A 13,140-nucleotide genomic window follows, 5' to 3' on the forward strand; every position below is an offset into this window, starting at 1 on the left:
TCGCACCCCTGAAGACAGGGATGAATAGATGACTTCTGCTTCGCTTGTGTTAGCTTTGTGCTCATCCTGAACCACGAAAGCCAGACCGAACTGCTTAAAATTAGTGCTTCGCAGGCAGACACGCTTACCAGCAGGCAGCAGTGACTAACTCCAGCAAAAGCAGTCACCTAATTCCAAGTAGCCTTTTGAAAAGAGACACAGAGCTAACCAGCAGCAGCTAACTAGCCTGACTCAAAGAAGTGTTCTTAGCAAGGTGAAGAGCGTAAGAACTGAGTAATGATGATGATGACGGACAGGTATATAGTGCAGGCGGGGCCTGTCACCTGTCGTCATCACATCATTTGCCTAGGAGGCGTGATTAGAGGTGGTATCAGCCAGGACACGCTGAGTGTGATATCCCATACTCATACTCGTGTTGTACTGAGTGAATCGACTGAAAGGGAACCACAACTGGTTTCAACCTACCACACAGCAGCACCCCCCCCCCCCCCCCCCCCCCCCCCCTTTCCGCCTAAGGAAGCCCAATACAAGAATGAAGCTAACAAGGGGTTCTAATGAGCTCCTGCACCGCAGTTCAAACCAGCTAGGAATCCACATTAGTCGAAGGAAACCTCTGTATCTTCCCCCAGCAAGTCAAACAAACCAGAGACCCCCACTCCACCCATGCCCCCCATCCACACTTGTGTCCCTCATGCCATTATGGTCAAATGATGGTATGAGGTTAAGTTTGAAAGGTTACTATCAAACTTCATAAAAGTGGGGAATTGAAGTAAGTGATTTAAGTTTGACGGTGTTATGACCCAGCTCAGCCAGGGGAGGAAAAGGGGAGGTAACATTAAAGCAGAGAAATAAGTTTTCTAAAAACGTATTTATTGTAACATTTGAAATAAAATGATTAAAAAAGGGAGGGTACTCACATCGGTGCAAAAGTACTGCAACAAGTACTGTTTCAAGTTAAACCGGAATGTACAAAGGTAACAAGCTGCTTCCAGATTGCCAGGGTTTTTGGGCAACCCGCAAATAGCAAAACAACAAACCGAAATTACACATTCAGTGTGGTCATAGTATCTAGTTTAAAAACTGACCAACAGGTCAGCCTAACATCAGACAGGTCAATTTCAAACAGTATAAAAAGGGAGAACGAGGCGAGTTGGACTCAACAAACATTTAGTCCATCAGGTAAAAACAAGTGTAAACACTGGCAAAGTTTCACAAGGGCGAGTGACAAATGGCTCAGCTTAAATCACAGCCGCGCTCAGTGCCAGGTGTGGAGTTTATAGGCTGGTCGGCTCTGTGTTTGGAGGAGCAGAATATCAAACAGTCCAGCAGGAGAAATGCTGAGCGCCCAGGCAATCAGAGTTTAAAGTTGTGAAGGAGAGAACGAATAGTCCAATGCATTGTCAGGGGGATTTCCAGCAGGAGTCCTACACAGCCACACGACAGCAATGGGGATTTCCACAGCTCCAGCCGGCCAATCAGGAGTCTATAAAGAAAGTTTTACAAACAAAAAAACTGTGCGCTTAGTGGCCGTAATAGAAGGGTTAGGATCATTAATCCTTGTTAATAAAAGTGTGGTATTAAACTAAGATATATAGTTAGGCATTTAAAGCTCTTCCGATGACTCTCCCCACCTCGTCTGACGACTGGAGCAGTTGACCTGGAGAGCCAAAGAAAGTGCACAGGCCAACATGCTGCTTGCAGCTCTCCCTTCCCAAAGGTCAATCCCAAGCAGAGAAAGAGTAAATATCTTAGTTTTTGCTTTTAGACAATTTACAGTCTCTTTTCACGTGTCTTGCCAATAAAAGACGTAAGTGATGAAAACATTATTTATATACATAAATTAGAAGGTAAATTGAAGTATACATTTTTAAAGTCTAAATTATAGTTCACATTTTCATCTTGGGGTGAAAGATGATTCAGGGGTCTCCAATCCGTCGTTCTCTAGGTTTTTTGCAGTAGCTCTCCAAAAGATAATTAATATTTATTCATTCATCTTCTATACCACTTATTCCATAGTGGGTCACGTGGGGGCTGGTGCCTATCTCCAGCAGTCTATGGGCGAGAGGCAGGGTACACCCTGGGCAGGTTACCAATCCTTTGCAGGGCAACACAGAGACACACAGGACAAACAACCACACACACCCATTCATACCTAAGGGCAATTTAGAGTAACCTAATTTACCTAACAGTCATGTTTTTGGACAGTGGGAGGAAGCCAGAGTACCCGGTGAGAACCCATGCATGCACAGGGAGAACATGTAAACTCCATGCAGAAAGACCCCCAGCCAGGAGTCGAGCCCAGTACCTTCCAGTTTAAAGCGCGGACTAGCAAGCGAGAATGGCAGCAGGAGAGTTCAGTCAGGCTAGAAAGAGGCAAAAATCTTTTTAATAAGAGTGGGAATTGGATTTTTGTTTCACAAATGTGAACAACCGGTGCGTGTGTCTGATCTGTGGAGCAAGCCTGGCAGTTGGTAAAAGATGTAACGTCGAGCGGCAATTCTCCAAAGTTCATGGCAACTTCTCGTAAAGAGAAGATAAATGAACTGAACATTGCACTACAGAAACAACAATCTTTGTTTATAAAACCTACAAAGAAGGCCAGCGCATCAACCGAGGCATAATAAAGTGGCACATATTCTGACTAAACGCAAAAAGACGTTCACTGATGGCGAGATAATTAAACAGGCTATGACTGGATAGGAGTTTTCAGACAGATTCTGTGACTTTGAGAGACTGGAACCCTGTGTGACATTTATAACCAACTCTTTCCTGGATGTGGACATCAGTGTGCTCTCAGGACAGATGGAGGAACTTTTCTGCGTTGACCCACTGGAGATATTGATGGAGATCATAAACCTCCAAAATGATGTCCAGTTAAAGTCTTGCGAGATTTCACAGCATTTCTGGAGTCTGGTTGACCCAGAAATTTATAGAAATCTTCACCAGGTTGCTCTGAAAATGGCTGCTTTCTTTGGGTCAACAAATCTGTGTGAATCTGACTTTTCTGACATGAATGTGATTAAATCAAAGTTCAGGACCAGACTGTCAGATCAGCATTTAAATGACTCAATCAGAGTGAACCTCAGCGGGTACATCCTAGCATACAGCTCGCTGGTTGAAGCCCTGCAGTGTCGGCCTTCCCACTGATGGAAACTATTCACCACATAGAAGGGATGAGCTGATGGTGAATATATGTTCTAAAAACATTGTGCTGTTTGTTATTGACACGTACATTTAAAATGGGTCAAATCATTCCAAAATACCGCATACATATCCGAAATCAGAATATATGACAGATCAGTTTTGATAATCTTACTGTTCCATATTACAATGTTGGAGTTCTTGAAAAATGTTTAAACTTCTTAGTTGTGCAGCTTTGATTTATTTATGTATATATATATATATATATATCAGTTGTGTTGTGCAGGAGGTGGATACAGTACACAGCTGATAGTCCTACTGAATAGACTGTTAGAATTTGTCAGTCAGTCATTTCTACCACTTATTCCATAGTGGGTCACAGGGGAGCTGGTGCCTATCTCCAGCAGTCTATGGGCGAGAGGCGGGGTACACCCTGGACAGGCCGCCTGTCCATCGCAGGGCAACACACAAACAACCATGCACACACTCATTCATACACCTAAGGGCAATTTAGAGAGACCAATTAACCTAACAGGCATGTCTTTGGACTGTGGGAGGAAGCCAGAGTACCTGGTAAGAACCCACACATGCACGGGGAGAACATGCAAACTCCATGCAGAAAGACCCCCGGTCAGGAATTGAACCCAGGACCTTCTTGCTGCAAGGCAACAGTGCTACCAACTGCGCCACCATGCAGCCCTGTTAGAATTTGTATTATGGCAAAAAAAAAAGCAGCTAAGTAAAGAAAAACGAGTGGCCATCATTACTTTAAGAAATGAAGGTCAGTCAGTCCGAACAATTGGGAAAACTTTAAAAGTGTCCCCAAGTGCAGTCGCAAAAACTATCAAGCGCTACAAAGAAACTGGCTCACATGAGGACCACCCCAGGAAAGGAAGACCAAGAGTCACCTCTGCTGTGGACGATAAGTTCATCCAAGTCACCAGCCTCAGAAATCGCAGGTTAACAGCAGCTCAGATTAGAGAACAGGTCAATGCCACACAGAGTTCTAGCAGCAGAAACATCTCTAGAACAACTGTTATGAGGAGACTGTGTGAATCAGGCCTTCATGGTAAAATAGCTGCTAGGAAACCACTGCTGAGGACAGGCAACAAGCAGAAGAGACTTGTTTGGGCTAAAGAACACAAGGAATGGACATTAGACCAGTGGAAATCTGTGCTTTGGTCTGATGAGTCCAAGTTTGAGATCTTTGGTTCCAACCACCGTGTCTTTGTGCGGCGCAGAAGAGTTGAACAGATGGACTCTACATGCCTGGTTCCCACCGTGAAGCATGGAGGAGGAGGTGTGATGGTGTGGGGGTGCTTTTCTGGTGACACTGTTGGGGATTTATTCAAAATTGAAGGCATACTGAACCAGCATGGCTACCACAGCATCTTGCAGCGACATGCTATTCCATCCGGTTTGTGTTTACTTGGACCATCATTTATTTTTCAACAGGACAATGACCCCAAACACACCTCCAGGCTGTGTAAGGGCTATTTGACCAAGAAGGAGAGTGATGGGGTGCTGCGCCAGATGACCTGGCCTCCACAGTCACCGGACCTGAACCCAATCGAGACAGTTGGGGTGAGCTGGACTGCAGAGTGAAGGCAAAAGGGCCAACAAGTGCTAAACATCTCTGGGAACTCCTTCAAGACTGTTGGAAAATCATTTCAGGTGACTACCTCTTGAAGCTCATCAACAGAATACCAAGAGTGTGTGGAGCAGTAATCAAAGCAAAAGGTGGTTACTTTGAAGAACCTAGAATATAAGACATATTTTCAGTTGTTTCACACTTTTTTGTTCAGTATATAATTCCACATGAGTTAATTCATAGTTTTGATGCCTTCAGTGTGAAGCTACAATATTCATAGTCATGAAAATAAAGAAAACTCTTTGAATGAGAAGGTGTGTCCAAACTTCTGGTCTGTACTGTACAGGTCCTTCTCAAAATATTAGCATATTGTGATCAAGTTCATTATTTTCCATAATGTCATGATGAAAATTTAACATTCATATATTTTAGATTCATTGCACACTAACTGAAATATTTCAGGTCTTTTATTGTCTTAATACGGATGGTTTTGGCATACAGCTCATGAAAACCAAAAATTCCTATCTCACAAAATTAGCATATCATTAAAAGGGTCTCTAAACGAGCTATGAACCTAATCATCTGAATCAACGAGTTAACTCTAAACACCTGCAAAAGATTCCTGAGGCCTTTAAAACTCCCAGCCTGGTACATCACTCAAAACCCCAATCATGGGTAAGACTGCTGACCTGACTGCTGTCCAGAAGGCCACTATTGACACCCTCAAGCAAGAGGGTAAGACACAGAAAGACATTTATGAACGACTAGGCTGTTCCCAGAGTGCTGTATCAAAGCACCTCAGTGGGAAGTCTGTGGGAAAGAAAAAGTGTGGCAGAAAACGCTGCACAACGAGAAGAGGTGACCAGACCCTGAGGAAGATTGTGGAGAAGGGCCGATTCCAGACCTTGGGGGACCTGCGGAAGCAGTGGACTGAGTCTGGAGTAGAAACAGCGGCAGAAGCGCCTGACCTGGGTTACAGAGAAGCAGCACTGGACTGTTGCTCAGTGGTCCAAAGTACATTTTTCGGATGAAAGCAAATTCTGCATGTCATTCGGAAATCAAGGTGCCAGAGTCTGGAGGAAGACTGGGGAGAAGGAAATGCCAAAATGCCAGAAGTCCAGTGTCAAGTACCCACAGTCAGTGATGGTCTGGGGTGCTGTGTCAGCTGCTGGTGTTGGTCCACTGTGTTTTATCAAGGGCAGGGTCAATGCAGCTAGCTATCAGGAGATTTTGGAGCACTTCATGCTTCCATCTGCTGAAAAGCTTTATGGAGATGAAGATTTCATTTTTCAGCACGACCTGGCACCTGCTCACAGTGCCAAAACCACTGGTAAATGGTTTACTGACCATGGTATCACTGTGCTCAATTGGCCTGCCAACTCTCCTGACCTGAACCCCATAGAGAATCTGTGGGATATTGTGAAGAGAACGTTGAGAGACTCAAGACCCAACACTCTGGATGAGCTAAAGGCCGCTATCGAAGCATCCTGGGCCTCCATAAGACCTCAGCAGTGCCACAGGCTGATTGCCTCCATGCCACGCCGCATTGAAGCAGTCATTTCTGCAAAAGGATTCCCGACCAAGTATTGAGAGCATAACTGTACATGATTATTTGAAGGTTGACGTTTTTTGTATTAAAAACACTTTTCTTTTATTGGTCGGATGAAATATGCTAATTTTGTGAGATAGGAATTTTGGGTTTTCATGAGCTGTATGCCACAATCATCCATATTAAGACAATAAAAGACCTGAAATATTTCAGTTAGTGTGCAATGAATCTAAAATATATGAATGTTAAATTTACATCATTACATTATGGAAAATAATGAACTTTATCACAATATGCTAATATTTTGAGAAGGACCTGTATATATATATATATATACAGGGGTTGGACAATGAAACTGAAACACGTGGTTTCAGACCACAATCATTTATTAGTATGGTGTAGGGCCTCCTTTTGCAGCCAATACAGCATCAATTCGTCTTGGGAATGACATATACAAGTCCTGCACAGTGGTCAGAGGGATTTTAAGCCATTCTTCTTGCAGGATAGTGGCCAGGTCACTACGTGATCCTGGTGGAGGAAAACGTTTCCTGACTCGCTCCTCCAAAACACCCCAAAGTGGCTCAATAATATTTAGATCTGGTTACTGTGCAGGCCATGGGAGATGTTCATGGGAGATGTTCATCAAACCAATCTTTCACCAGTCTTGCTGTGTGTATTGGTGCATTGTCATCCTGATATACGGCACCGCCTTCAGGTCCTCAAGAATGGTTCGGTAGTCCTTGGCATTGACTCGCCCATCTAGCACACGTATTGGGCCAAGGGAATGCCATGATATGGCAGCCCAAACCATCACTGATCCACCCCCATGCTTCACTCTGGGCATGCAACAGTCTGGGTGGTACGCTTCTTTGGGGCTTCTCCACACCGTAACTCTCTCGGATGTGGAGAAAACAGTAAAGGTGGACTCATCAGAGAACAATACATGTTTCACATTGTCCACAGCCCAAGATTTGCGCTCCTTGCACCATTGAAACCGACGTTTGGCATTGGCATGAGTAACCAAAGGTTTGGCTATAGTGTATATTGACCCTTTGGAGCTCCCGACAGACAGTTCTGGTGGAAACAGGAGAGTTGAGGTGCACATTTAATTCTGCCGTGATTTGGGCAGCCGTGGATTTATGTTTTTTAGCACCCAAACATCCCTTTCAGTCAGCTTCCTCTTGAGTCCACAGTTAATCCTGTTGGATGTGGTTCGTCCTTCTTGGTGGTATGCTGACATTACCCTGGATACCGTGGCTCTTGATACATCACAAAGACTTGCTGTCTTGGTCACAGATGCGCCAGCAAGACGTGGACCCAACAATTTGTCCTCTTTTGAACTCTTTTGTGTGCATTTCAATATTTTGAGCAAAACTGTGCTCTTACCCTGCTAATTGAACCTTCACACTCTGCTCTTACTGGTGCAATGTGCAATCAATGAAGACTGGCTACCAAGCTGGTCAAATTTAGCCATGAAACCTCCCACACTAAAATGACAGGTGTTTCAGTTTCATTGTCCAACCCCTGTATGTTTGTGCTTTCACAGGTTTTATGGCAATCAAATATGATAAAATCCTTAATAATCAGATGCAACAAAATCACCTGCCTCCAGGCTGCAGCCACAAATAACTTCTATTCTAAGGTTCACAACTGCTTTGACTTTAATTTGACAAACTTAGAGTGATTAGGCAGCTTTATTACAGGAAGAAGCTAAAGACACCCACAACATCTGGGATCATTTTTAAACAATAACCTTGAAGCACTAAATATATTTTTGATTGTACTTTGTCCAAAATACTTCTTTCCATCAGCAGGTGGTGCCATACAAAATGTTTTACATGGCAGAAAATGGTTGAAGAAAACACAAAAAACCACGACTTTGGGCGGATTTAAGAAACTTTCAAGCTTTTTCTGACAAGATACTTTCAAATGAAAAAGTCCACTTATGTAATAACTGCTCCAGCCATAGGGGGACGCTGCTCTTTATTCATGTGTTTACAGAGAATCTGATCTGAGTGCAGCTCATAAACTGAAACACACACATGATCACAGTTCAGGCTTTGGTCCAATCGAAGTGCCAATGCAGGAGAACTGCACTTCCTCTGAGCTTCCAGCAGGGGGTGTCCCCTTCTCAGTCTTCACTTTGGCGTCATATGTTCCGGAGTTCTTGTAGGCGTTCACGTAGCCCGTTGTCTCCACGATCTCTTCTCGGCCTTCGCGACCTTTTCCCCGGCCGCTTTCATCAAAGCGTTCCTTGTGGGATCCGGTGTAACGGGACGTGTCAGTCAGACGGTCCACCGTCGGGGCCTTCGCCACTTTCTGAAGGACACAAAGAGGACAGAAAGTAAGGGATCAAAGACACATACAGGGAAGAAGACAAATTCTAAACGATATGATCAAACAGTTAATAACTGGTGAATATTTTAGTATCCCTGACAGTGTAAAAGTGCAGCCATTGACACCACAGTAAATATTACAATCAATCAGTTTAAGGAGATTAAAATTTAAGGTGGACCACATTACAGAGAATGAGGCCCCAATCTGTCCATCCATCACCAACTCCATCCAGCTATCACTCCTAAAACCATCTGAGGGATTAGATATCACATCTCTCCAGCTAAAGCTTGTTTCATGATGCTCTGCTCTGTAGAGAGAAATGTCTTTCTGTGATAAACTTTGTTTTTAACCATGTCAATAATTTCCTCATACATTCAGGTTCAAACTGGAGATCCTCAAAACATCTTATAGACCTAGACTGCCACGAATGAAATCTCACCGTCACTCCAACATTGGTGGGTTCTCGACCCTCCACCAGCTTGTGGATGGACTGCAGTGCCTCCTCTTTACTTTGACCTTTAAACCTCTTTGGAGCTAGTTCTTCAAGCGCTCGTTGAAACTCCTCATAGGTGATAACCCGGGCTGTCCTCTGTCTGAAAAAAATCAAGTTCAAAAACAAAACAGAGTCTTTCTTCCAAGAACCTTCCTTTGAGAGCTGTCTGAATATTGAACCGTTTGAACTCCACCTGGGAGAGTACCTCCATATTAGAAATTAAATCCATCCATCCATCCATCCATCCATTCATCCATCCATTCATCCATCCATCCATCCATCCATCCATCCCACACTCATTCCCACCTAAGGACAATTTAGAGAGACCAGTTAACCTAACAGTCATGTTTTTAGACTGTGGGAGGTAGCTGGAGTACCCAGAGAGAACCCACGCATGCCACGGGAGAACATGCAAACTCCATACAGAAAGACGCCGGGCCGAGAATCGGACCCAGGACCTTCTTGCTGCAAGGCAACAGTGCTGCCAACTGTGCCAACGTGCCTCATCAAACTATTAAAATGTCCATCTGAATTCTGTTGATATGAATTTTGGAATGAAATCCAGACATTGAAACAAAATTTGACCAGACTTGAGCCAAATTTGCTTTTGGACCTAAATGTTCTCATTACAGTTACAAGGAACTTAGCTACTATAGAAGGGCTGATGCAAGACACACTCACTTCACTTTAGAGAAGACAATGTCCACATCAGTACTGGTGACGTTCTTGCCATCGATAATCTTGCAGTCTTTGCAGAGTTTTGCCCAGGTCTTCCCGTTCAGCTCCTTTCCGGTTGACTTCGAGTCTCCGTAAACAGAAAACTTTCTGAACGCCGTGAGGAGCTGCTCCATGTCTGAACTTTCTGCCATTATGAGACAATATCTGCTAAATTTCAACAGAGGAGAAGCAGATCATTGTTCAGTGAAATCACCCTCAGGATAAACCAGGAAGAAGCTTCCAGAGACAAAGTGAAAACAAAACCTATTATTTAGCTTAATGTTCACTTTATAACATTTTAATGTTTTTAACAAAGGAAGGACAAGTTGTCCTTTAGTGACACTTTAAAGCTCCACCATCATTACCTCTGCAACTTCTGTGTTGTTTTGCTGCTACAGAGAAGTATGTGTGTGTGTGTGTGTGTGTGTGTGTGTGCCTGCACACTATTAGTAGTAGTGATATTATGTGGTTGTGTTTGCTATCAGTGAAAACGTTTTCTCCACTGGATGTCTCCTGAGTTGCATTTAAAAAAGTTGTTACATCAGTTCTCCACAATTCTTCCTTAATTATCTCATACATATTTTTTATTTATGATTTTTTTGTAGGATTTAACTGTTCTATCTTTACTTTGTTACTGAAAAACATTTAGTGTGTCTGCAAAGAATACCCAGCTCTTTTTGGCATTTCATCTTCATTCTGCATTTTATTTAAGGCTGGAAGTTGAAAAAAAATCTTTAAAAAAATTAAAAATACAAAGAAACAGACAAAAAAGTAAATGCGTGCAGGTAGTGAAAATCTAAATTTCCTTGGCTCATGCATAAGATGTAGCAATAGATGTGCCATGGAGCAAAGGTTTGCTTCAGTTAATATTTTTTTTTTTTCAAATTACATTAAATATTTGCTTTGGTGTGTGCTACACACTATCAGACCCAAGTTAGTCTCAAATAATTATTATATTTTTTCTTTACAAGTTAAAACCACAATAAGATTAGCCCGAGTTTCCATTACTTTAAGATGTTTAAAAATTACCTCAGTCTTCTCTTCCCAGCTGGAATTTAACTGACATTAAACGTTTAAATGTTGTTGAAATAATGTCAGTTTAAGAAAAAACGTTAATTCAACCACAAACAGTTGAATTGGTGTTGTTAACTCACCATGGATACAGCATTGAAACATCAACAGTTTTTGTGTTGCATGTCTAATCAACAGTACTTTTACAAACATGACTTTTAAAAATGTTGCTGAAATATGTCAGTTGAAAAATGACATTGTTCCAACATCCAAACAATGTTGATGAATTAACCGTTGAAAACGTGTTGATACATGAATAATGATGCAATGTTAAAAGCTCAACTCTGAATCTGATGTTTGAATTGAGTCATGATAAAGCCCCAGTGTTACCAGGTGAGAAGTGTAGGATTATCGTACTAGAGACATAAAATTATCGTACAAATACGATAATTATCGTACACCTGGCAACACTGTAAAGCCCTATCTTCATCTACCGGTTAGGTTTCATTTTCTTCTGGCGTACTTTGGGGACACGCGCATATCTATGAGACCAACGTCAGGTGGCCATATTTGATCAAATGTGATTGGTGGATGGTGTGTGCGTCACTAGTGTGGACACGACAACCGCTTGCGCATGCGTAAAGTGGTTGCGTCGCTTTAGTGCGGCAGCACAGGAGACATTGGGTTGTTGTGGTCTGTGGCTACTGCTCGGAGGAAACTTGACAACTCGATCCAGCTTTCTTTTGACTTACTGGATAAACTTGCTTTCATATTGGAAATGGCGGAATAAGGCATAAACTGGTATGTGAATGGTTCGGATGGACGGACAGGCAGGAGAAGATATGGATTTTGAGGGATGGATACCGGTAGGTAGGGGGAGAGGAAGAGGACGTGGGAAAAAGAAGGAAGGAGGGATGTTTGAAAGCTCATTCATCTACAGTGTTGCCAGGGTTACGATAATTATCGTATTTGTACGATACTTTTGCTCTCTGTACGATGTACGATCAATATTCCTAAAAAAGGCCAAATGTACGATAATTTGACCATTCCGTGAATGTGTGGTTGTAATCAGTTGTCATCAGCCTATCGCCAAAGTCTGTCGGAGTTTTTTTGTGAAACCTGAAGGCATCTGTGTCCGGATTCGGGAACAAATGCTGGAAATTCCAGCCAATCGTGCTTTTCTAAATGTGACCTACGAGTGACGTGAATACGTTGGCCTCAGAGCAACGGCCATGATTGGCTGAATAGTCCACTGCGCCCGCCCATGATTGAGGAAAAGAAAAGAAGCAGAGCTCGGCGGCACTGTGGGGCTGCAGATGTTGATAAATCCATTCCGTACTAACGCTACAAAGCTGCGAGTGTCTGTTAGACGCTATTCAACACATCAACAGACATGTTAGTTTGGTTATGACGAGTGTACGATAATTTCCATCAAAATACGACAATTTTATGTCTCTACTACGATAATCCTACATTTCTCACCTGGTAACACTGTTGCGTCGTCTTTGTCAGAAGTTTGGGCGGCTTGGCCGGTTCGGACGGACTGGCTGTATTTGGCGGTACAACAACGGTAAGTAAAGTTTTGAAATTCACATTTTATAATAAACCAGTGACATTATGTAAACTTTGAACGGCATACAGTCAACAGCACCATTTACCAACGGCTTACTATCAGTGCCGACTAGAGTGATATTTTCGAGCCAGCTAGCTCGCGCTAACAATCGCTAACGGCTGTTGCAGGTAAGCCAATGTAAAATCAGGGAGCAAAACTCAACCTGACGCAATTATCTGTTGTTGTAACTCATGTTAAGAAAAATTAAGTTTTTATCAGTGAATGTTAATTATCGTTACACTTGCTGGTACTTTAGGGCCCCCAGACAAGCCAGAGTTCTGCCAGTGCATTTAAACGCAGCGGGCCGCTACGCTGAAAATTGTCACTGCTAGGTTGAAATCAGGCTGATACGCTCATTTTTTTTTTTATTTTTTTTTTTGAACGAATTGACCTTTTGACTGACGTCTGGAATCCCTCTTCGTGTCGGTTTTATGTCCACTATTGCGCATGCGCTGAGTCTGTTCCCGCCGCTTCCTTTGACCCAATGGCCACCAAGCTTTCTGAAATCATGTCAGCTTCGGAGGGTGGGTATAAACGGCGTCGTATCACGCCGTATAAGCGCCGGCCCCCGTTTTTTGTAAAAAAGTTTGAGTTTAATGATTTTGTGGTCTATTTTAAAATTAGGCCACCAAGCCTAAAATGTCCCACAAATATGATTAACAAAAAAAATATATATATATCCCTACTAC

General features: G+C 42.8%; 1 protein-coding gene across 4 annotated transcripts; it reads right to left on the minus strand.

Moving 5' to 3' along the window:
• Positions 1-8,247: 8,247 nt before the first annotated feature.
• LOC124866676 (tubulin polymerization-promoting protein family member 3-like) lies at positions 8,248-11,011 on the minus strand. 4 transcript variants are annotated; one of them, XM_047362565.1, is made up of 4 exons: positions 10,983-11,011; positions 9,793-9,996; positions 9,058-9,211; positions 8,248-8,600 (listed from the first exon to the last, which is right to left on the minus strand). In XM_047362565.1, exons 1-4 carry the CDS (start codon positions 10,994-10,996, stop codon positions 8,328-8,330), a joined length of 645 nt encoding a protein of 214 aa, XP_047218521.1. In that variant the 5' UTR covers positions 10,997-11,011; the 3' UTR covers positions 8,248-8,327. The 4 variants fall into 4 exon arrangements, with proteins under 4 accessions (XP_047218521.1, XP_047218522.1, XP_047218523.1 ...); XM_047362566.1 differs by lacking the exon at positions 10,983-11,011 and adding an exon at positions 10,858-10,980; XM_047362567.1 differs by lacking the exon at positions 10,983-11,011 and adding an exon at positions 10,858-10,956 and having other exon boundaries at positions 9,793-9,993.
• Between the last annotated feature and the right edge of the window lie 2,129 nt (positions 11,012-13,140).

This window comes from Girardinichthys multiradiatus, chromosome 4 (assembly GCF_021462225.1).
Source record: "Girardinichthys multiradiatus isolate DD_20200921_A chromosome 4, DD_fGirMul_XY1, whole genome shotgun sequence".
Classification (NCBI taxonomy): domain Eukaryota; kingdom Metazoa; phylum Chordata; class Actinopteri; order Cyprinodontiformes; family Goodeidae; genus Girardinichthys; species Girardinichthys multiradiatus.